Here is a 25000-nt window from a genome sequence, read left to right as displayed (position 1 = left end):
ACACTAATTGTAGTCTCACCCATTCATTTCTAATGACCGGTCATTTTTGACCGGGAACACCACAATAGTTAAATAAAACACCCCAAATTTTATGAATATCATCCAAGTGTATTTTGTGTGTTCAGATGCCCTGTGTGGACAAAGTCCTGGACCTTATGACAATCAGAATTAAATAACTTGTAAACTTGGTCCAATTCGACCGGAACACAGCAGGAGGTTTAACACTTTTTTGGTTACTACATGATTCCATCTGTGTTATTTCATAGTTTTGATGTCTTCATTAAAAATATATGGGGGATTGGAAATGATGCAGACAATTACATTGATGGAAGCTACAATCTAACTGCAATATCAAAGCTGATCTACCCAACACCCATTTTTTTTTAAATAAAAATAATAATTCATGCTAAATACATGTCCTCCTACAATTGCTCCCTCCCTCCCCCTCGTTCTTCTTCTTCTTCTCTCTTTCTCTCTCTTCTTTTCTCTCTTCCCTCTCTCTCTGGCTATGCTAATATCTCTGCTGACTTACAGGTAACACTAAGACCAATAGTGTTACTTACAGTGTGTGTGTGTGTGTTTTAGAATTAGCATATTGCCTCCATCAGAGGCTAATAACCCATACACATGTATTGCTGTAAGCGATCACAACTAGATGGGATCAATAGTGCTGTGTCTGTCAGAGATTTGGATTTACCTAAAAAAAAGTGAGTATTGGTCTCATCGGGTTCTCCTATACACATCTGCCTAAGGTCATGCCATGATTCATTGACTGACTTGGCGATTAGATTTGTTAGCATTGTATTATGTTGTCTGTATCTCATTTCCTCTTCTTGTCCATCTCTTTGTACTAAAGTATCTCATCATATCATCATATCATCAGGAGAGAGGCGTGTTAACGTGCATGACCTTGTAAACATAGCACTTTAGAGCTTCTGCATGATGTCATTATTACTGCCTCATCTCAGAGCTCTGGGATCAAATGCCGCCCTAGCTAGTTATTAGATCTGTGTGTGTGTGATGCCTCCTCAATGCCCACAACTCTTTCTTCTGCCTGCTCTCTCTTCTTTTCTTTTCTCTCTCAACCATGACTCCCTTTCCTCTCCTGTTGCAGAGGTCCTGTGATTACCATTCCAGGAGAGTAGAGAAGGAGCTAGAGAGTGAGGTATAGACATAGAGGAAGGGGAGGGAGGAGAGACTCCCGGCTAAAAATAGAGCAGTCTGTATCTGACTGGTGATTCATAAGTGTGTGAGTCATTCAACTAGTCAGCATTGAGGAGGGACGGAGGGAATGGAGACAGGGATGGAGACAGGGATGGAGACAGGGATGGAGCGAGTGAGGGGACAAAGGGGGAAAGAGATGAAAGGGAAGAAGGAGGGAGGAAAAGAGAGAAAGAAAATAAGATAAATAAATAATTAAGAAATGTCAAACCTTGTTACTAAAACTAAATAGTAGCTAAAACGGTCAGTAACACAACTTAGATTAAAAAGTTGTGAGATCCCCATGTTAAGTCACACGCACACCTACAAAAACAAATGCAAACACCTATACACCCACAGCAGCAGCTTGAAGCTGAAAAAAAGATGGTTCTGCCGAGTTGTTCTGCTGATTTATTTGAGGAAGGAAAGAGAGGAGGGCTCCACCACACCACTGTCTCACTTGAGTATCTTACCTAGTTATTTTCAGATGATCTCATTTTGCTCTTTTGTAGCTTTGGTAACTTTCTGTTCACTCCTCTCCCTATAGGCTTTACAGACGCTCCCCCACCCCTTGGCTCCAACCCTTCTAATTTTGTGTACCCTGCGCGCAATTGAATGCCGATTTGATCTTAGCCTACTGTATGCTGCCCTTCAGTCTCTAGACTGACGGAGACATGGATCACACCAGAGAACACTCCTACTCCAGCTTCTCTCTCTTAATCTGACTACGTTTTCTCTCATAGTCCGAGAGCATCTGGTCGTTGCAGTGGTGGCACTCATTTCTCCTAAGTGGAAATTTCTCCCTCACCTGTCTCCCTCACCTGTCAATCTCTTAATTTGAATTCCATGCTTTCACTGTCACTTGTCCACTCAAGCGATAGATGACAAACATTATTGTCATCTATCGCCCACCAGGTGCCCTTAGAGAGTTCCTCAATGAGCTTGACACCTTGATAAGCTAATTTTCTGATAATTGCTCACTGCTTTTCAACTGGGCGCCTTTGATACATTTCTTTCCAACTCTCTCTTTCCCCTCCTTGCCTCTTTGACCTCACCCTTTCCCAGTCCCCTCCTGCAAGGCAGGCAATACGCTTGACCTCCTTTTTACTAGAGGCTTTTCGCCTTCTAATCTAACTGAAATCCCCCTCCAAGTCTCTGATCACTACTTTGTTTCCTTTTCTGTCTCCCTTTCCTCCAAACCTAACCACTCTGTCACGCCCTGACCGTAGTGTTTTCTGTCTCCCTTTCCACCAACCCTAACCACTCTGTCACGCCCTGACCGTAGAGAGTGTTTTCTGTCTCCCTTTCCTCCAAACCTAACCACTCTGTCACGCCCTGACCGTAGAGAGTGTTTTCTGTCTCCCTTTCCTCCAAACCTAACCACTCTGTCACGCCCTGACCGTAGAGAGTGTTTTCTGTCTCCCTTTCCACCAACCCTAACCACTCTGTCACGCCCTGACCGTAGAGAGTGTTTTCTGTCTCCCTTTCCTCCAAACCTAACCACTCTGTCACGCCCTGACCGTAGAGAGTGTTTTCTGTCTCCCTTTCCTCCAAACCTAACCACTCTGTCACGCCCTGACCGTAGAGAGCGTTTTCTGTCTCCCTTTCCTCCAACACTAACCACTCTGTCACGCCCTGACCGTAGAGAGCGTTTTCTGTCTCCCTTTCTTCCAAACCTAACCACTCTGTCACGTCCTGACCGTAGAGAGCGTTTTCTGTCTCCCTTTCCTCCAAACCTAACCACTCTGTCACGCCCTGACCGTAGAGAGTGTTTTCTGTCTCCCTTTCCTCCAACCCTAACCACTCTGTCACGCCCTGACCGTAGAGAGTGTTTTCTGTCTCCCTTTCCTCCAAACCTAACCACTCTGTTATGCCCTGACCGTAGAGAGTGTTTTCTGTCTCCCTTTCCACCAACCCTAACCACTCTGTCACGTCCTGACCGTAGAGAGCGTTTTCTGTCTCCCTTTCCTCCAACACTAACAACTCTGTCACGCCCTGACCATAGAGAGCGTTTTCTGTCTCCCTTTCCTCCAACCCTAACCACTCTGTCACGCCCTGACCGTAGAGAGCGTTTTCTGTCTCTATTCTTGGGTTGGTCAGGGTGTGATTTGGGTGGGCATTCTATGTTTTGTATTTCTTTGTTTTGGCCGGGTATGGTTCTCAATCAGGGACAGCTGTCTATCGTTGTATCTGATTGGGAACCATCCTTAGGTAGCTTTTTCCCACATGGGTTTTGTGAGTAGTTATGTTCTGTTTAGTGTTTGCACCTTACGGCACTGTTTCGGTTTAATTTATTCTCTTGTTATTTTGTATTAGAGTTCAGTTCAATAAACAAACATGAACACTGACTGACGACGAAAGCCGTTACACTCAGCCCGTACCTAGATGGTCATGTGCCATCACAATCTTCCCTCACTCTCTCCTCTATCTTATAATCTCTCCCTTCTGCTAAATCATTCTCCCTAATTTCTCATGATTCTGCTTCGTCGACCCTACACAGTAAAAAAGGGGGTGTAAAAATGACAGTGTTGACTTATTATAACCCCGGGTGAGTATTTTCAACATTATGAGGAGTCAATGAGCTCTAGTGTCAGAATTTAATCGGAGTGTAAAATTATGCAGTCATTGCAGTGTAAAAGCAATGTCACGTTTGTCGTATGGAGGAGACCAAAGCGCAGCGTGATATGAATACACGTTCTTTAATAAGACGAAGAACACTTAAACAAACTATACAAAATAACAAAACTCAGGGCGAGTGCAAGGAGCAGGAACATGGCGTACTGGACTGCCGAGTCGCACTATATGCCTAGTGCCGGCACTGGAGGGACCGGGCTGGGGACTCGCACCTCAGGGCGAGTGCGAGGAGCAGGAACAGGGAGTACTGGACCCTGGCGGTGCACTGTAGGCCTGGTGCGTGGTGCCGGCACTGTTGGTACCGGGCTGGAGACGCGCACCTCAGGGCGAGTGCGAGGAGCAGGGAGTACTGGACCCTGGAGGCGCACTGTAGGCCTGGTGCGTGATACCGGCACTGGTGGTACCGGGCTGGAGACACGTACCTCAGGGCGAGTGCGGGGAGGAGGAACAGGGCATACAGGGCTCTGGAGACACACAGGAAGCCTGGCGCGTGGTGTTGGCACTGGGCTGGGGACACGCACCTCAGGGCGAGTGCAGGGAGGAGGAACAGGGCATACAGGGCTCTGGAGACGCACAGGAAGCCTGGTGCGTGGTGTTGGCACTGGGCTGGGGACACGCACCTCAGGGCGAGTGCGGGGAGCAGGCACAGGACGTACTGGGCTGTGGAGGCGTACTGGAGGTCTGGAGTGTAAAGCTGACACAACCCGTTCTGGCTGGATGCTCATTCTAGCCCGGCCAATGCGAGGAGCTGGAATATAGTGCACCGGGCTAGAAATGCGCACTGGAGACACCGTGCGCATCTCTGCATAACACGGTGCCTGACCAGTTACACGCTCCCCACGGTAAGCACGAGGAGTTGGCTCAGGTCTCCTACCTGACTTAGCCAATCTCCTCGTGTGCCACCCTTCAAAAAAATCTTGGGGCTGCCTCTCGGGCTTCCGTGCTAGCCGTGTACCCTTATATCTTTATCGTTCCTCCATTCTCCTGTATCCCTCCTCGCACTTTATTCAGTCTCGTTCGTCGTATAGAGGAGACCAAGGTGCAGCGTGATATGAATACATTCTTCTTTAATAAGACGAAGAACACTTAAACAAACTATACAAAATAACAAAACGAACGTGACGCTATATTATAAATGAGCAAACACAGGCAACTAGACATAGACAATAACCCACGAAATACCCAAAGAAGATGGCTGCCTAAATATGGTTCCCAATCAGAGACAACGATAAACAGCTGCCTCTAATTGAGAACCAATCTAGGCAACCATAGACATACATAAACACCTAGAAAGGAAACAACACCATAAACCTACAAAACCCCTAGACAGTACAAAAACACATACATCACCCATGTCACACCCTGACCTAGCCAAAACAATAAAGAAAACAAATAATATTAAGGTCAGGGCGTGACAAGCAACCTATTTCAGTGGAATTTAAAAAAAATTGTGTGTGTTTTTATTTTAATTTAGTTTTTGAGTACGTATGCGTATGTGTGTGTGTGTATGTATATGTGCGTATGTATGTACGTACGTATGTATGCATGTATGTATATATATATATATATATATATATATATGTACCAAGGAAAATATATAGATTAAGAAAAATAAATGCTTTTATTTGACTTTATCATTTATTTTAATTGTATTTTTATTTTTTCAAAAGTATTATTATTTTTGTATTTTTTTAAAGCCTGTCACATCTGTGAATGTGGAATGTGTTTTGTTGGTTGATTGAAAAACAAGAAAACTTAATAAACTTTAAATTGAAAAAAAAAAAAAAAAAAATTATGTGTGAATTTTAACACAAATGAACTCTGAAAATGTGACACAACCTGTAGAGTTGTAACGTCTGCTTCCAACTCACACTCTCAAACACGTAGATCCACTGAACGCAGCTCACTCTCCAGATCACCTGGATTCTGATCACCTGTTCACACACCTGTATGTCATTATCACACACTATTTAGTTCAGTTCTTCACACCCCATCATTGTGAGGTATTGTTTGTTTTGTGACAGACTTCTATTCAGAGGGCTGGGTTTCCTGTAATGCAATCCTCCTGTGTATGATAGATTTGCCTGCCTCACTAACGACGCCTATTCTCTGCCTGTACTTTAGCCTATTCAGATTTCCTGTTAACAAAATATTGCCTGATCTCCCGGACTACGTTACTAGTCTTTTACCTGCATGTTCTCTTGCCTTTTTGGACCCCCTGTGTATGACCTTCTGCCTGCCCCTGGACCCAGCTACCTGCCTCCTCCTGTGTTCCTTTGGAATAAACTTGTGCTGCGCCCTGCGCTTGAAACCAGCTCTCTGTCTCCCATCATGTTCATTACAAGAGTAACTTTAACACTATGTAGACTGGGACCAAATGTTATCTGAAACAGTTGTAACGAGTTGGACCAAAGCGCAGCTTGAAAAGTGTTCATGATTTATTTTATTAACAAAGAAATAGACAACATAGAATGGCCACACCAAATCCCACCCTGACCTAACCAAATAGAGAAATAAAACTGCTCTCTAAGGTCAGGGCGTGACAACAGTGTTGAATTCAATTCTATAGGAGTTAAATGAACACTTATATTTACTGTGTATTCTCCTCCCTTTCTGCATCATATGATTTTTTTATTTAATCTTTATTTAACTCGGCAAATCAGTTAAGAACAAATACTTATTTACAATGACAGCCTAGGAAAAGTGGGTTAACTGCCTTGTTCAGGGGCAGAATGACAGATTCTTACCTTGTCAGCTCTGGGATTTGATCTAGGAACCTTTCGGTTACTGGCCCGAAATCTAACCACTAGGCTACCTGCCGCCCCGGCACTTGCACTGTCCTCTTTCCTCCCGGCTCGGCCCTCTCCTCCTGCTCCGTGGCTGTGTGACTCATTGCGAGCTTACAGAACAGGGTTGCGGGCAGTTGAGCAAAAACGGACAAACAAAACTCCCGGAGGACCTATCATCATTTAACTCTTTCCTCTCTACCTTCTCTTCCTCTGTATCCATTGCTGAAGCCACTTTATTTCATTCTAAATGTCAAGCTTTAAACCATTTTTCACCTTCTCCTCTCTCCTTAATCCTCCACCCCCTCCCTCCCTGCAGACAACTTTTTCAACCACTTTGAAAAGAAGGTTGACGACATCCGCTCCTCATTCACTCAGCCTATTGAGTCCACTGGTCCTACTCACACAGAACTAACCTAAGCCTTTACCTCTTTCTCCCCTCTCTCTCCAGATGAAATCCTGCGACTGTGAGGTCCGGCCACTCGACAGCCTGTCCGCTCAAACCCCATCCCCTCCTCCCTTCTCCAGACCATCTCTGGAGACCTTCTCTCATTCCTCACTTCCCTCATCAACTCATCCCTGACCACTGGCTATGTCCCTGTTGACTTAAAAATGGCCAGAGTTGCTCACCTTCTCACGAAACCAACATTCGACCCCTCTGACCTAAAAAACGACCGTATCTCTTCTTAAATTTCCAAAACACTTGAGCGTACTGTCTCTGACCAACTTTCTCGCTCTCTCTCCAAACGATCTTCCTGACTCTAACTGACTCTAACCAGACTCTAACCAGTTAGAGGGATTCCACAGGGTTCAAGATGGGTCACTCAACCAAGACTACTCTCCTCTGTGTCACTGCTCTCCTCTGTGTCTCTTCTTAAATGTCCAAAACACTTGAGCATGCTGTCTCTGACCAACTTTCTTGCTATCTCTCTCCAAACGACCTTCTTGACTCTAACCAGTCAGGCTTCAAGATGGGTCACTCCACCGAGACTGCTCTCCTCTGTGTCATGGAGGCTCTCGGCACTGCCAAAGCTGACTCTCTCTCCTCTGTTCTCATCCTCCTAAATCTGTCAGCTGCCTTGAACAACATAAACCATCAGGTCCTCCTCTCCACCCTCTCAGGCTGGGCATCTCAAGCTCTGCACACTCTTGGATTGCATCCTACCTGTTAGGTCGCTCATACCAGGTGATATGGAGAGGATCTCTGACTGCACCAAAGGCCCTCTTCTCTCTATACACAAGTCAATTTACTTTGTTATAACTTCACATGGTATTTCCTGTCATTGCTATGCAGATGACACTCAATTACTTTTCTCTTTCCCCCCCTTCTTTGCGTTCCTGGTAGATATCTCAGCTTGAATGTCAGCTCACCACCACAAGCTCAACCTTGACAAGAAGGAGCTTGTATTCCTCCCGGGCAAGCCATGTCCACTCCAAGACCTCTCCATCATGGTTGACAACCCCACGGTGTCCGCCTCCCAGAGTGCAAAGAACCTTGAGCCTGGACAACACCCTGTTGATGTCTGCAAACATCAAAGCAGTGACTCGCTCCTGCAGGTTCAAGCTTTACAACATCTGTAGAGTACGATCCTACCTCACACAGGAAGCAGCGCAGGTCCTAATCCAGGCACTTGTCATCTCCCATCTGGACTACTGCAACTCGTTGTTGGCTGGGCTCCCCACTTGTGTCATTAAACCCCTGCAACTTATCCAGAACGATGCAGCGTGCCTGGTATTCAATCCCCCTAACTTTCCCCCTGTCCTACGGACACTCCACTGGCAAACAGTCAAAGCTTGCATCCACTGCAAGAACATGGTGCTTACCTACGGAACAGGAAGAGGAACTGCCCCTCCCTACCTTCAGGCTATGCTCAAATCCTACACCCCAACCGAGTACTCTGTTCTGCCAACTCTGGTCTCTTGGACCTCCCACCTCTGACCTCCCGCTAAGCCTCGTCAATGTTATTTTCTGTCCTGGCACCCCAATGGTGGAACCAGCTAGGACAGCAGAGTCCCTGTCCATCTTCCGAAAACATCTGAAACCTTACCTCTTCAAAGATGATCTTAAATAACCCCACAGCACCCCCCCCCCCCCCCTCTATTTGGTGAACTAACATTTGTACTTGACTTTTTTCCCCCTTGCTAGCTCTGACTTTCCTGATAGCTACTTAAAAAATTAAATTACGACTGAGATATGTGGTTGTCCCACCTAGCTGAATGAATGCACTAACTGTAAGTCACTCTGGATAAGAGCATACTCTAAATAACTCTAATGTAAATGTTAAATACATCACTCATTGTTGAGTTAATGAATTCGATCAATATCCTTTTCTTTCTCACTCTCATTCTCTCCCTCCTTCTCCCCTTCTCTTTCCCTTCCCTTCATCCCTCTGTCCTCTCCCCCTTCCTTCTCTCCAATAATCTCTTTCTCCCTTTTTTTAATCTCTCTCCTACCTGCAGTAAATGATAAAATGTCATCCCCAGATTAATGTCCCCTTGGCGATGTGGTTGTGCGCAGGTGTGTCTGTGTGTGTGTGTGTGTCTGTGTGTGTGTCTGCGTGTGCATGTGTGTGTGTGTGTGAGAGAGAGAGAGAGAGAGAGGTGTCACAATAAATAACAACAGATTCACTGATGGCCTGACCCTAGCCTTAACGCTACCCCTATCCATCCCCCTATCTCTCTCCCTCTCTCTATCTCTCTCTCTCTGACCCTGACTAAAATCGTATCACCAAATCAACACAGAGAGGTGGAAAGGGAGAGAATGGGAGGAGAGAAAAAGAGAGAGAAAGAGACAGAGAGGGAAAGAGAGACAAAGACAGTTGGATAGATTAAGGGGGATGAGACAGTGAGAGTCACGACACAGGGTGATGTATAAGAGACCCTGCAGCACACAGTCAGTTACTCACAAACCCACACTCTGATTTCAATACAACTACACAACTACACACTCACGCATACACGGGTAAAACACATGGATAAAACATTATGTGCACACACACACACAGACAAAATCACACGCACGCACGCACACAAACACACAGACACAGGGAGCAGTGTTGTTTAGGTTAGTTAATTGTAGACAGGGCTGTCTTTCCTGCTTCACTGAGCTGAGCTGAGACATATTGCCATGACTGTCAGTGATGCCTCAATGCTTACCAGATAAACAAGTGTGTGCTTTTCTGAGTGTGTGCATGCTTGTGTCTACGTGTGTGAATGTGTGTGCCTGAGTTTGTGTGCGATTGTCTTTCTGTGTGTGTGTCCTCTAGTCCTCTATCTATTATTTCATGACCGTTGAAGTATCCTAGGATACATCAAATTCCTGCAAAAACAACTGCATATCCTTAACTGTTGAGCATTATCTATTTAGCTAGACTTATTTATTGCACCAAAATCATTTGCTGAGTTAATATTAAACAATCTAAAAAAATATATAATGTTTCTGTACTTCAATACTCAGTGGAAAGGGGTGAAGGACATGGAATGAGAAGGAGAAGTGGGGGGGAGGGAAATTAAGAGAGAGGAGGGGGAAGAGACAAATAGAGGAGAGAGAGAGATAAGGGGGAGGGAAACAGAGGGAAGAGGGGTAAGTGACAAATAGGGGAAAGAGAGAGAGAGAGAGATAAGGGAGGAGAGAAATACAAAGAGAGGAGTGGTAAGAGACAAGTAGAGAAGAGAGAGGGAGATGAGGGAGGGAGAGGGGGAAACAGCAAGAGAGGAGAGGGAATAAGGAAAGACAGGAAGGAGAGTGGTGAAAAATAAAGAGTTGCCTCATTAATTTCTTCTCTTCTGTCCTTTCTCCCTTATTCTTCTCCTTCACTATCTCACTCCCTCCTGTGTTTAGACACCTCCCTTTTCTCAGCTTCTCGCACTCTCACCCAGACACTCTCTCCTCACCCCTCCTCACCTTATCCCATAAAGTGAAGAAAAAAAATCACGTTCAAGAAAACATTAAAAATTAATCTACAAAGATTGACGATATGACTGGATAGATACTGACCCCTGAATGACATGACCAAAAGTATGTGGATGTGTGCTCATCGAACATCTCATTCCAAAATCATGGGCATTAATATGGAGTCGGTCTCCCCTTTGCTGATATAACAGCCTCCAATCTTCTGGGAAGGTTTTCTATTAGATGTTGGAACATGGCTGCGGGGACTCACTTCCATTCAACCACACCAGCATTAGTGAGGTCGGGCACTGATGTTGGGTGATTAGGCCTGGCTCACAGTCGGCGTTCCAATTCATCCCAAAGGTGTCCGATGGAAGTTGAGGTCAGGGCTCTGTGCAGGCCAGTCAAGTACCTCCGCACCGATCTCGACAAACCATTTCTGTATGTACCTCGCTTTGTACACAGGGACATTGTCATTCTGAACAGGAAAGGTATTCCCCAAACTGTTGCCACAAAGTTGGAAGCACAGAATCATCTATAATGTCATTGCATGTTGTAGCGTTAAGATTTCACTTCACTGGAAATAAGGGTCCAAGCCCGAACCATGAAAAACAGCCCGAGACCATTATTCCTCTTCCACCAAACTTTACAGTTGGCACTATGCATTGGGGCAGGCAGCTTTCTCATGGAATCTGCCAAACCAAGATTCTTCTGTCGGACTGCCAGATAGTGGAGTGTGATTCATCACTCCAGAGAACACGTTTCCACTGCTCCAAAGTTCAATGGCAGCAAGCTGACGCTTGGCATTGTGCATGGTGATCATAGGCTTGTGTGCGGCTGCTCGGCCATGGAAACCCATTTCATGAAGATCCCTACGAACAATTATTTTGCTGACGTTGCTTCCAAAGGCAGTTTGGAACTCAGTAGTGAGTGTTGCAACTGAGGATAGACAATTTTTATGCGCTACATGCTTCAGCACTCGGAGATCCCGTTCTGAGCCGTTGTTGCTCCTAGACGTTTCCACTTCACAATAACAGCACTTACAGTTGACCGGGGCAGCTCTAGCAGGACAGAAATTTGACAAACTAACTTGTTGGAAAGGTGGCATCTTATGACGATACCACACTGAAAGTCACTGAGCTCTTCAGTAAGGCCATTTTACTGCCAATGTTTGATAAAATCAAATCCAATTTGATTGGTCACATACACATGGTTAGCAGATGTTAATGCGAGTGTAGCGAAATGCTTGTGCTTCTAGTTCCGACAGTGCAGTAATATCTAACAAATAATCTAACAATTCCCCAACAACTACCTACAGTTGAAGTTGGAAGTTTACATACACCTTAGCCAAATACATTTAAACTCAGTTTTTCAAAATTCCTTACATTTAATCCTAGTGAAAATTCCTTTGGTCAGTCAGGATCACCACTTTATTTTAAGAACGTGAAACGTGAAATGTCAGAATAAGAGTAGAGAGAATGATTTGTTTCAGCTTTGATTTCTTCCATCACATTCCCAGTGGGTCAGAAGTTTACATACACTCAATTAGTATTTGGTAGCATTGTCTTTAAATTGTTTAACTTGGGTCAAATGTTTCGGGTAGCCTTCCACAACCTTCCATAAGTTGGGTGAATTTTGGCCAATTCCTCCTGAATGGAGAGCTGGTGCAACTGAGTCAGGTTTGTAGGCTTCCTTGCTCGCACACACTTTTTGAGTTCTGCCCACAAATATTCTATAGGATTGAGGTCAGGGCTTTGTGATGGCCACTCCTATACCTTGACTTTGTTGTCCTTAAGCCATTTTGACACAACTTTGGAAGTATGCTTGGGGTCATTTTCCATTTGGAAGACCCATTTGCGACCAAGCTTTAATTTCCTGACTGATGTCTTGAGATGTTGCTTCAATATATCCACATCATTTTCCTACCTCCATGATGCCATCTATTTTGTGAAGTGCACATGTCCCTCCTGCAGCAAACCACCCCCACAACATGATGCTGCCACCCCCGTGCTTCACTGTTGGGATGGTGTTCTTCGGCTTGCAAACATCCCCTTTTTTTCTCCAAACATAACGATGGTCATTATGGCCAAACAGTTCTATTTTTGTTTCATCAGACCAGAGGACATTTCTCCAAAAAGTACGATGTGCAGTTGCAAACCGTAGTCTGGCTTTTTTATGGCGGTTTTGGAGCAGTGGCTTCTTTCTTGCTGAGCGGCCTTTCAGGTTATGTTGACATAGGACTCATTTTACTGTGGATATGGATACTTTTGTACCTGTTTCCTCCAGCATCTTCACACGGTCCTTTGCTGTTGTTCTGGGATTGATTTGCACTTTTCGCAAAAATGTACGTTCATCTCTAGGAGACAGAACGCAATGATGTCAAGCAAAGAGGCACTGAGTTTGAAGGTAGGCCTTGAAATACATCCACAGGTACACCTCCAATAGACTCAAATGAAGTCAATTAGCCCACCAGAAGCTTCTAAAGCCATGACATCATTTTCTGGAAATTTCCAAGCTGTTTAAAGGCACAGTCAACTTAGTGTATGTAAACTTCTGACCCATTGGAATTGTGATACAGTTAATTATAAAATTAAATAATCTGTCTGTTAACAATTGTTGGAAAAATTACTTGTGTCATGCACAAAGTAGATGTCCTAACTGACTTGACAAAACCATAGTTCGTTAACAAGAAATTTGTGGAGTGGTTGAAAAACTAGTTTTAATGACTCGACTTCAGCTGTAATACACACAAATCTAAAGGGCTGAATGAGAATATGTACATGTAAATAAATGGATGAGCGATGGGCTAGCGGCATAGGCAAGGTGCAATAGATAGTATAAAATACAGTACATACTGTACATATGACATGAGTAATGTAAGATATGTAAACATTATTAAAGTGCCATTATTTATAGTGGCATTGTTTAAAGTGACTTGTGATCCATTTATAAAAGTGTCCAGTGATTGTTGTCTCAATGTATGCAGCAGCAACTCTGAGTTAGTGATGGCCTTGAGATAGAAGCTGTTTTTCAGTCTCTCGACCCCAGCTTTACTGACCTGTACTGACCTCACTTTCCGGATGGTGGCAGTGTGAACAGGCAGTGGCTCAGGTGGTTGTTGTCCTTGATAATCTTTTTGGCCTTCCTGTGACATCGGATGCTGTAGGTATCATGGAGGGCAGGTAGTTTGCCCAGACTGCACCATCCACTGGAGAGCCTTGTGGTTGAAGGCAGTGCAGTTGCCGTACCAGGCTGTGATACAGCCCGACAGAATGCTCCCGATTGTGCATCTGTAAAAGTTTGACAGGGGTTTGGGTGACAAGTCAAATTTCTTCAGCCTCTCGAGGTTGAAGAGGCGCTGCAGCGCCTTCCTCACCACACTGTCTGTGTGGGTGGACCATTTCAGTTTGTATGTGATGCCTAGGAACTTAAAACTGTCCACCTTCTCCATTGCTGTCCCTTCGATGTGGATAGGGGGGTGCTCCCTCTGCTGTTTCTTGAAGTCCACGATCATCTCCTTTATTTTGTTGATGCTGAGTGAGAGGTTATTTTCCTCACACCACACTCCCAGGGCCCTCACCTCCTTCCTGGAGGCTGTCTCGTCATTGTTGGTAATCAAGCCCACTACTGTAGTGTCATCTGCAAACTAGATGATTGAGTTAGAGGCGTGCATGGCCAGGCAGTCGTGGGTGAACAAGGAGTACAGGAGGGGGATGAGCACACATCCTTGTGGGGTCCCAGTGTTGGGGGTCAGTGAAGTGGAGATGTTGTTTCATACTTACACCACCTTTGGGGCGGCCCGTCAGAAAGTCCAGGACCCAATTGTATAGGGCGGGGTTGAGACCCAGGACCTCCAGATTGATGGAGGAAACTATGGTGTTGAATGCTGAGCTGTAGTCAATGAATAGCATTCTTACATATGTATTCCTCTTGTCCAGATGGGATAGGGCAGTGTTCAGTGTGATGGCGATTGCATCGTCTTTGGACCTGTTGGGGCGGTATGCAAATTAAAGTGGGTTTAGGGTGATTGGTAAGGTGGAGGTAATATGATCCTTGACTAGTCTCTCAAAGCACTTCATGATGACAAAAGTGAGTGCTATGGGGCGGTAGAGTAATTTAGTTCAGTTATCTTTGCCTTCGTGGGTACAGGAACAATGGTGGCCATCTTGAAGCATGTGGTGACAGCAGACTGGGATAGGGAGCGTTTGAATATGTCTGTAAACACAACAGCCAGCTGGTCTGCGCATGTTCTGAGAACGCGGCTCGGGATGCAGCCTTGCGAGGGTTCACACGTTTAAATGTTTTACTCAAGTCGGCCATGGAGAAGGAGAGGGGGGGGCGCAGTCCTTGTTAGAGTGCCGTGACGGTGGCACTGTATTATCCTCAAAGCGGGCAAAGAAGGTGTTTAGTTTGTCTGGAAGTGTGACGTCGGTGTCCATGACGTGGCTGGTTTTCTTCTTGTAGTCCGTGATTTCCTATAGACCCTGCCACATACATCTCGTGTCTGAGCCGTTGAATTGCGACTCCACTTTGTCCCTGTTCCGTAATTTCGCTTGTTTGATTGCCTTGCAGAGGGACAAACTACAGAGTTTATATTCAGCCATATTCCCAGACCTCTTTCCATGGTTAAATGCGGTGGTTTGTGCTTTCCGTTTGGCGCGAATGCCGCCATCCATACACAGTTTCTGGTTACGGTAGGTTTTAATAGTCACAGTGGGTACAACATCTCCAATGCACTTCCTTATAAACTCACTCACCGAGTCTTGAAGCGTGGATTCCGATTGGTCAGACCAGCGTTGAATGGTTCTAGTCACTGTTATATCCTGTTTGAGTTTCTGCCTATAAGACGCTAGGAGCAAGATGGCGCTGTAGTTGGATTTGCCAAAGGGAGGGCGGGGGAGGGCTTTGTATGCATTGCGGAAGTTAGAGTAGCAGTGATCGAGTGTATTACCCCCCCGAGTACTGCAATCAATATTCTAAAATAATTTAGGTAGCCTCAATTTTGCTTTGTGAAAATCCCCAGCTACAATAAATGCAGCCTCAGGATATATGGTTTCCAGTTTACATAGAGTCCAGTGAAGTTCCTTGAGGACCGTTGTGGTGTCTGCTTGAGGGGGAATGTATACAGCTGTGATGATAACTGACGAGAATTCTCTTTGGAGATAATATGGCCGGCATTTGATTGTAAGGAATTCTAGGTCAGGTGAGCATAAGGACTTGAGTTCCTGTATGTTGTTATGATTACACCATGAGTCATTAATCATGAAGCATACACCGCTGCCCTTCCTCTTCCCAGAGAGTTGTTTATCTCTGTCAGCTTAATGCATGGAGAAGACCAGTGGCTGAACCGATTCCAACAACATATCCCGAGAGAGCCATGTTTCCGTGAAACAGGAAATGTTACAATCTCTGATGTCTTTCTGGAAGGCAACCCTTGCTTGAATTTCATCTACCTTGTTGTCACGAGACTGGACATTGGTGAGTAGTATACTCTGGAGCGATGGGCGATGAGCACGTCCAAGGAGCCTGACCAGTTGGCTGCTCTGTCGGCCCCTTCTGCGGTGCCGTCGTTTTGGGTCGGCTTCTGGGATTAGATCCATTGTCCTGGGTGATGGTCCAAACAGAGGATCCGCTTCGGGAAAGTCAAATTCCTTGTCGTAATGTTGGTAAGTTGACGTTGCTCTTATATCCAATAGTTCTTCCCGGCTGTATGTAATAAGACTTAAGATTTCCTGGGGAAACAGTGTAAGAAATAATACATAAATAAAACAAATACTGCATAGTTTCCTAAGAACGCGAAGCGAGTCGACCATCTCTGTCAGCGTCATTGTGCCAAAAAATGATGGTGATTGCATGGCTGTGCTGTCGATTTATACACCTGTCAGTACCAAATCCACTCATTTGAAGGGGTGTCCAGATACTTTTGTAGATACAGTTTATTCAGAAAGTTTTCAGATTAAATAGAAATATCACATTTACATAAGTATTCAGACCCAAATGTGAACCTTTGCCCCAGTCTGAAACAGGTTTTCATCAAGGATCTCTCTGTAATTTGCTCCATTCATTTTTCTCTTGTTCTGACTAGTCTCCCAGTCCCTGCCTCTGAAAAACATCCTCATAGCAAGATGCTGCCACCACCATGCTTCACCGTAGAAATAATATTGGCCAGGTGATGAGCGGTACCTGGTTTCCTCCAGAAGTGATGCTTGGAGTTCAGTCTAGGTTTCATCAGACCAGAGAATCTTTAGGTGCCTTTTGGCAAACTCCATGTGCCTCTTACTGAGGAGTGACTTCAGTCTGGCCCCTCTACCATAAAGGCCTGATTGGTGGAGTGCTGCAAAGATGGTTGTCCTTCTGGAAGGTTGTCTCATCTCAACAGAGGAACTTTGAAGCTCCGTCACCTCCCTGACAAAGGCCCTTTCTCCCCCGATTGCTCAGTTTGGCCGGGCGGCCATGGCTTGGTTTTTGCTCTAACATGCACTATCAACTGTGAGACCTTTCAAAATCATCTCCAATCAATTAAATTTACCACAGGTGGACTCCAAACAAGTTGTAGAAACATATGAAGGATGATCAATGATAACCGGATGCACCTGAGCTCAATTTCAAGTCTCATAGCAAAGGGTCTGAATAGTTTTTAAACTTTTTTAATACATACAAAATATCAAAAACCTGTTTTCACTTTGTCATTATGGGGTATTGTGTGTAGATTGATGAAGGCAAAAAAAATATTTAATACATTATAGAATAAGGCTGTAATGTAACAAAATGTGGAAAAATTGAAGGTGTCTGATTACTTTCCGATAATCAATGTATAGTGTATGTATTGACTGTTACTCTAAACATGCAGAGATAGAGAGTACATTAATGAATGCAACATATACAAGTAACTGCCAAAATAAAGGAAACACCAACATAAGGGCCACCACGAGCTAGGACAGCTTCAATGCACCTTGGCATAGATTCTACTTTTCTCTGGAACTCTATTGGAGCGATGCGACAACATTATTCCACGAGAAATTCCATCATTTGTTGATGGTGGTGGAAATCGCTAACACAGGCGCCGCTACAGAATCTCCCATAAGTGTTCAATTGGGTTGAGACCTGGTGACTAAGACTTAAGTGTTTCCATTATTTTGGCAGGTACCTGTATGTTTTCCCCCATGTCTTTTTATGTGCTCTTTTTAACTTCTTTCTGAGTGAGACACCTCCTCAACAGAGTACGTGAGAGTAGATCATGTGTTTGTGGGCATCTTCAGGTGTGTGTGTGTGTGTGTGTGTGTGTGTGTGTGTGTGTGTGTGTGTGCGCGCGTGTGAATGTGCGTGCATGCATTGGTTCGTGTGTGTCCGCAGTCAGGGTATAAACATTAGAGGTCAGCATACATAATATTGTACATACAGGGCTGAGTCAGCACTGTGGACAGCACCTATAGTTCCACCAGCCTGTTCAGCACTGTGGACAGCACCTATAGCTCCACCAGCCTGTTCAGCACAGTGGACAGCACCTATAGTTCCACCAGCCTGTTCAGCACCGTGGACAGCACCTATAGTTCCACCAGCCTGTTCAGCACCGTGGACAGCACCTATAGTTCCACCAGCCTGTTCAGCACCGTGGACAGCACCTATAGTTCCACCAGCCTGTTCAGCACCCGTGGACAGCACCTATAGTGCCACCAGCCTGTTCAGCACCGTGGACAGCACCTATAGTTCCACCAGCCTGTTCAGCACTGTGGACAGCACCTATAGTGCCACCAGCCTGTTCAGCACCGTGGACAGCACCTATAGTTCTTCCAGCCTGTTCAGCACCGTGGACAACACCTATAGATCAACCAGCCTGTTCAGCACCGTGACCAAACACCCATAGTTCCACCAGCCTGTTCAGCATCGTGGACAGCAGTAAATAGTTCCACCCCCTGTTCAGCACCGTGGACAGCACCCATAGTTCCACCAGCCTGTTCAGCACTGTGGACAGCACCCATAGTTCCACCACCCTGTGGACAGGGCTAGGTAACCCAAGTAAGTTCACCCAGTGAATAGTGAGAGTGTATGTTGTGTATGCCCGTGTGTGTGTTCTCCAGTCCTTACCTAGCCGAGGGTCATACTGTCTCATCTGAACCTCTTCCACACAGTCGGCAGGGAACCAGCCTGTTCTCCCCTTGACCGTGCCCTCCCAGAAACCTCCTTCTCCTATACTCAACACTGACACAGGGGGAGAGAGAGAGAGACAGACATAGAGAGACAGAAGGAGAGAGAGACAGAGAGAGAGGGAGAGAGAGAGAGAGAGAGAGCGAGAGAGAGAGTGAGAGAGAGAGAGAGAGAGAGAGAGAGAGAGAGAGAGAGAGAGAGAGAGAGAGAAAAAAATAGTTAACTACAGCAAATGTACAGTACATTGCAGGTTAACAGATGAGTCTCCACTGTGGCTGAAAGGGAAGTCGATGTCACAGAATGTTGAGTGGAGTCAATAATCACACAGTTCTTGTATCCTTTGTGGATAAAGTGGAGACAATTGAATGTTTTTATTTAAATATTAACCTATATTTAACCAGGAAGTCCCATTGATGTCAGAAGGCCTCATTACCAAGGAATACCTGACATTTTATTTCCTCAAAATAACAGACACATACCCACCAATGGCAATCACGAAGTAGCTAGCCATCAGATATTGCATTAGAAGGGGATGTGTGTGCTCTTAGTCAAGGCTAAGAACTTGTGTGTGTGTGTGTGCGTGTGTTCATGTGAGCCCTGCTGTGGTAATTAGAGATGAATGTATGGTTGATATTGATCTTCGCTGCAGGACTGAGACAAGCGCTCATTTCCACTAAGCTCATCCATTATCCCAACACACACACACACATTACCCCTAGCACACACAAGCTAACAAGAAGGCTAAAGAGCTGGACACACATATATTTTGTCACACACACACACACACATTACCCCTAGCACACACAGGCTAACAAGAAGGCTAAATAGCTGAACACGCATATATTCCAGCACACACACATACACACACACAAGAAAACACACACACACAAACACACACCAGAGAACACCAGCTGGAACTCTGGCTGTGCTTCACTGAGCCTCATCCTTCCATGGTTGCTAGGTTACGGCAAAGTCAGGTTGCAGCATGGGGCTGGTCTGGGGAATGTTAGAATGATGGGATGTTAACATGTTGGATTATTGGTCTGTCAAAATGATTTTTCCTGAATAGGATTATAAATTCGCAACAGTTAATTTCTTACATCACAGGACAGGTGACGTCACAATCATTTGGCAACTGCACTAGCACTTCACTAGCCTCCGAGTTCACATCTGCTACATTACCAATAGCAAATCAGCAAGGAACCAGACGCCCAGTCCAAGAACTCTGAGCACAGGCAGGGTTCACTATGATCGGGAAAAGCAGTTGCATCGACCCTTTCTGGTGGAGGAAACATGCTCTGATCCCTCTCTCTGATCATAGATTAAACCTGCATCATTGTGAATCTCCTGCGTATACGCCCTCTCTACGCTAACTTGGCACGGAATCAGTACACAGCACTAAGCCATCAGCTTGCCTTCACTCCATTCAGAAACGTGTCAACAGTGAAAAGTGGTAGACCTTCAGGGAGCTGATTCCCCCCCCTCTAATTCACCTTCTCCAGCTGAATACACCCTGTGCTAGCTGTAATCAAGGACCAGGAAACCAGCCTGCCAATTAGCAGACAGCCACTTTAAGCTCCTCAAAAACCCCACAGCATCGCGTCACCACTTAATCCTCTCTCTGATATCAACTCATATCCCACATCAACATTCATACTTCAAATTAAATGTTTCATCTGAGTCACACCAAACTAACACCTCAAATCACATGAACATTGTATTCTATTCATGACAACTATAGTCCCCTATATTGATGAATGTCAACTATTGGGTATGTAAGAAAAGTGAAACTTAAAAAAAAGTGTGCAGAAATGTTAAGTAAGTAAGTATCATTTGGAGTCATGTTTTCTATTCCAACACAACATGAATGCATCATTTTTGAACCACCAACGTCTGATCAGGATGACATGCTGAACTACAGATTATTGAGGGTCAGGAAACAAATCCCACAGGTCTTTCTGATTGGTTCTGCTCCCCATAACCCAGTCACAAGACATGAGCCAACGATTGAACTGTCATGGATCCGTCCAGAACATTCATTACGCACACCTGGCCCCTATTCCCAGAGATTAGTAACTGTATAAGTGTGTTCTTGGTTCACCATGGTGCTGTCGATTATTGTTACAATGTCCGTTGGTGTGTGTGAGTACCTGTTCTATTGTTTTTTGGCATTCATCCCATTGTGGATTGTGCAGATGATTACGGGTCTCGTCTCATTGTGCGCTTGTGTTATTTATTCGAGGTACTTGTTTGGGTTTCAACCATGTGTTTTGTATAGTGTTTTTTGGTCTTCGTCCCCGTGCCTTTCACACGACACGCCGTAATTTGGGAGTAATAAAAAAAAACTGCGCCTGTCTCCTGAATCATTTATACCAACGTGACATTAACAGTGTGCTTCATGCGGCAGGCTCACCAATAAAACCGGAAAACAGTTCACATGAACACCATGCAGCGACCCCTGACAGTGCCGCAAACACAACCCGACTGACCAAAGATGACCATGATCGATCACTCTGGAGAGAGTGAAAGAGAAGGGGGGGGGGTAAGAGTGAGTGACAGCAGATGAAATACACTTTATAAAAACCTCAAATAACCCTGGTCCCTTGAGACACACACAGAAAAAACAAACAGATACAGACACATACACAGAACCAAGCCTGTTTTAAGAGTGTCACCCTTCTACTGCCACTCTCTTGTGGCGTGTGCCAAGGCCTGGTTGGCATGCCACATGACTACTGTCCGCGGGAAACAGATGTTGGCACTCAGTGGCCCTGAAACAGAGCTGTGTGTGTTTAGTGACTAAGTGGTACCAGAGTTTCTTTCACTACCCAGGATGCACTGGGGGAAAGGCCAGAGAGAGGGAAAGAGGGAGAAACATAGAGGGAAGAAAATAGAGAGAGGGAGAAGATATTAAGGAAATATTTAGAGTTCAAGAGGAAGGCAAGGAGGAACATGGGGGAGAAATAACAGTGAGAAAACAAGGGAAATAGGACATGGGGTTGATGGAGAGGAGAGAAGAAGCATAACCAGAAAATAATAACAGTAAGATGAGGGACTGAGTCAGTGACAGAGGTTAAAGCCAAACGCTCATGGTGTAATACAGTGTAAAGCTACACTAGCCAAACAGTTCACAATCAACACCTCAGCAGGACATAGATCAGCCAAACACTGGACAACAACTGCTACAGTACTACACCACCACAGGCTTCATACGGGTTAATAATCACCTCCACAGGTACACAGCAGTGGGTGACAGAGGACAGATGATTACAACACAGGGTTTCAGTCACCTCATAGAACAATAACAAATGCTTTGGTGGTATAGTGGTGGTATAGTGGTGGTATAGTGGTGGTATAGTGGTGGTATAGTGCTGGTATAGTGCTGGTATAGTGCTGGTATAGTGCTGGTATAGTGCTTTAAACTTGGTTTCAAAACATTTCACTTAGTAAAGCGGCAGAAACTCAACTAATCTTGAATGTGTAGAAGGCAGCACAAGCAGGCAGCACAAGCAGGCAGCACAAGCCGTAGGAAACAGTCATAGCTGCAGCAACGGGTCATAGTTCCCATTATATTCTATGTGAAGAGTAAGTTATACTGGACTGGGAACTCAACAGAGTCTTCACACCTCTGAGAGCCAGGGTGTTATGCTGTCATTCCACTGCAACAATAGCTGGACAGCTATTGTTCCACACACCATTTTACTGTTGCTGACAAGGACAGGCCCAATGAAATACTAATAAAGTCATCATACACAGGGGATGGACAAAGAAAGAGGGAGGGAAAGAGAATGAAAGACAAAGAGGGATGGTGAGAGAGGTGAGAATGAAAGGGAGCTGGAGAGAGATACTGTACAAAAGGAGCAGAATAAACCTCATTAGAGCTTAAACTATGATTGGAAGGTTTTGCATTTGACTGAGGTGTGTGTGTCTGTATGTATTTATTTGTATGTAGAGTATGTAAGTGCAGTAGTGTGTGTGTGTGTGTGTGTGTGTGTGTGTGTGTGTGTCTGTGTGTGTATGTGTGTGTGTGTGTGTATGTGTGTGTGTGTGTGTGTGTGTGTGTGTGTGTGTGTGTGTGTGTGTGTGTGTGTGTGTGTGTGTGTGTGTGTGTGTGTGTGTGTGTGTGTGTGTCTGTGTGTCTGTGTGTGTGTGTGTGTGTGTGTGTGTGTCAGTGTCCTGTCTGAGGTTGCCTGTGGTTGAGTGTCACGATGCCTGGTCCAGAAATAGCATCAGTGGCGATGCAGAGTTATTTATACTCCACACACATCCTGCCCTGCCTGCAAGCTCCACCGCATCCCCACCAAACGAGCGCGCGTGTGTGTGACGACCGACAGCTCATTTTAATTTTAGCCAAGCCTCGCGCTACTGCTCAAAGCTGAGTCATTCACACACACATAAATATTCACTCTCCCCCAGCACACACTAAACCATACTCTCTCTCTGTCTCTCTTGCACACTAACACACACACAGCAGTATACCGTGTATACCCCCTTGACTTCTTCAAAAAATAATGACTTTACAATCTTATTCTAAACTCGATTAAATGTTTTCCCCTCATCGATCTACACACAATACCCAATAATGACAAAGCAAAAACAGGTTTTAGAAATGTTTGCCAGTGTATAAAAAAACAGAAATATCACATTTACATAAGTATTCAGACCCTTTACGCAGTACTTTGTTGATGCACTTTTGGCAGCGATTACAGCCTTGAGTCTTCTTGGGTATAATGATACAAGCGGAACCTGTATTTGGGGAGTTTCTCCCTTTCTTCTCTGCAGATCCTCTCAAGCTCTGTCAGGTTGCATGGGGAGCTTCGCTGAACAGCTATTTTCAGGTCTCTCCAGAGATGTTAGATTGAGTTCAAGTCCGGGCTCTGGCTGGGCCCCTAAAGGACATTCCACTCCTGCATTGTCTTGGCTGTGTGCTTAGGGTCGTTGTTCTGTTGGAAGGTGAACCTTCGCCCCAGTCTGAGGTGCTGAACGCTCTGGAGAAGGTTTTCATCAAGGTTCTCTCTGTACTTTGCTCTGTTCATCTTTCCCTTGATCCTGATTTGTCTCCCACAGAAAAACATCCCCACAGGATGCTGCCACCACCATGCGTCACTGGTTTTCTCCAGACGTGATGCTTGGCATTCAGGCCAAAGAGTTCCATCTTGGTTTCATCAGAACAGAAAATCTTGTTTCTCATGGTCTGAGAGTCCTTTAGGTGCCTTTTGGCAAACTCCAAGCGGGCTGTCATGTGCCTTTTACTGAGCCTGATTGGTGGAGTGCTGCAGAAATGGTTGTCCTTCTGGAAGGTTCTCCCATCGCCACAGAGGAACTCTGGAGCTCTATCAGAGTGACCATTGGGTTCTTGTTCACCTCCCTGACCAAGGCCCTTCTCCCGCATTTGCTCAGTTTAGCTTGGCGGCCAGCTCTAGGAGGAGTCTTGGTGATGAATGATGGAGGACACTGTGTTCTTGGAGACCTTCAATTTTGTAGACATCTTTTGGTACCCTTCCCCAGATCTGTGCCTCAACACAATCCTGTCTCAGAGCTCTATGGACAATTCCTTCAACCTCATGGCTTGGTTTTTTCTCTGACATGTACTGTCAACTGTGGGACCTTATAGGTTTGTGCCTTTCCAAATCTTGTCCAATCAATTGAATTTACCACAACTATTCAGCCCAGTATTAAAAGTTATATATATATATATACAGTGGGGCAAAAAAGTATTTAGTCAAGGTCCTGGAGTGGCCTAGCCAGTCTCCAGATCTCAACCCCATAGAAAATCTTTGGAGGGAGTTGAAAGTTCGTGTTGCCCAGCAACCGCCCCAAAACATCACTGCTCTAGAGGAGATCTGCATGGAGGAATGGACCAAAATACCAGCAACAGTGTGTGAAACCTTGTGAAGACTTACAGAAAACGTTTGACCTCTGTCATTGCCAACAAAGGGTATATAACAAAGTATTGAGATAAACTTTTGTTATTGACCAAATACTTATTTTCCACCATAATTTGCAAATAAATTCATAAAAAATCCTACAATGTGATTTTCTGGATTTTTTTTCTCATTTTGTCTGTCATAGTTGAAGTGTACCTATGATGAAAATTACAGGCCTCTCTTATCTTTTTAAGTGGGAGAACTTGCACAATTGGTGGCTGACTAAGTACTTTTTTGCCCCACTGCATATACATATAAATGTCCTATAGCTCGACAGTTTAGAAGGTCCAGAAAGGTACAATAGCAGGCCACTTATATGTTGTATTTTGTAAGGATGTATCGGTGCCAAGATAGGCCCACCATTGGAAATTAGTGATGGGCTTCTTCTGACACTGAGATGCTCTCTCTCCTTTCCA

At 45.0% G+C, this 25000-nt stretch overlaps 1 protein-coding gene across 1 annotated transcript in view; it reads right to left on the bottom strand.

Annotated features, from left to right (window-relative positions):
- Window positions 1-25000, bottom strand: part of LOC139373057 (SH3 and multiple ankyrin repeat domains protein 3-like) — a 380732-nt gene that overhangs the window by 59067 nt on the left and 296665 nt on the right. The window contains exon 15 of the mRNA XM_071113096.1: window positions 18598-18711. Coding sequence (XP_070969197.1) covers window positions 18598-18711 — 114 coding nt within the window. The remainder of the gene's footprint in view (window positions 1-18597; window positions 18712-25000) is intronic.

Source organism: Oncorhynchus clarkii, chromosome 2 (assembly GCF_045791955.1).
Source record: "Oncorhynchus clarkii lewisi isolate Uvic-CL-2024 chromosome 2, UVic_Ocla_1.0, whole genome shotgun sequence".
NCBI classification, from domain to species: domain Eukaryota; kingdom Metazoa; phylum Chordata; class Actinopteri; order Salmoniformes; family Salmonidae; genus Oncorhynchus; species Oncorhynchus clarkii.
This window is presented reverse-complemented; position numbering and strand designations above follow the sequence as displayed.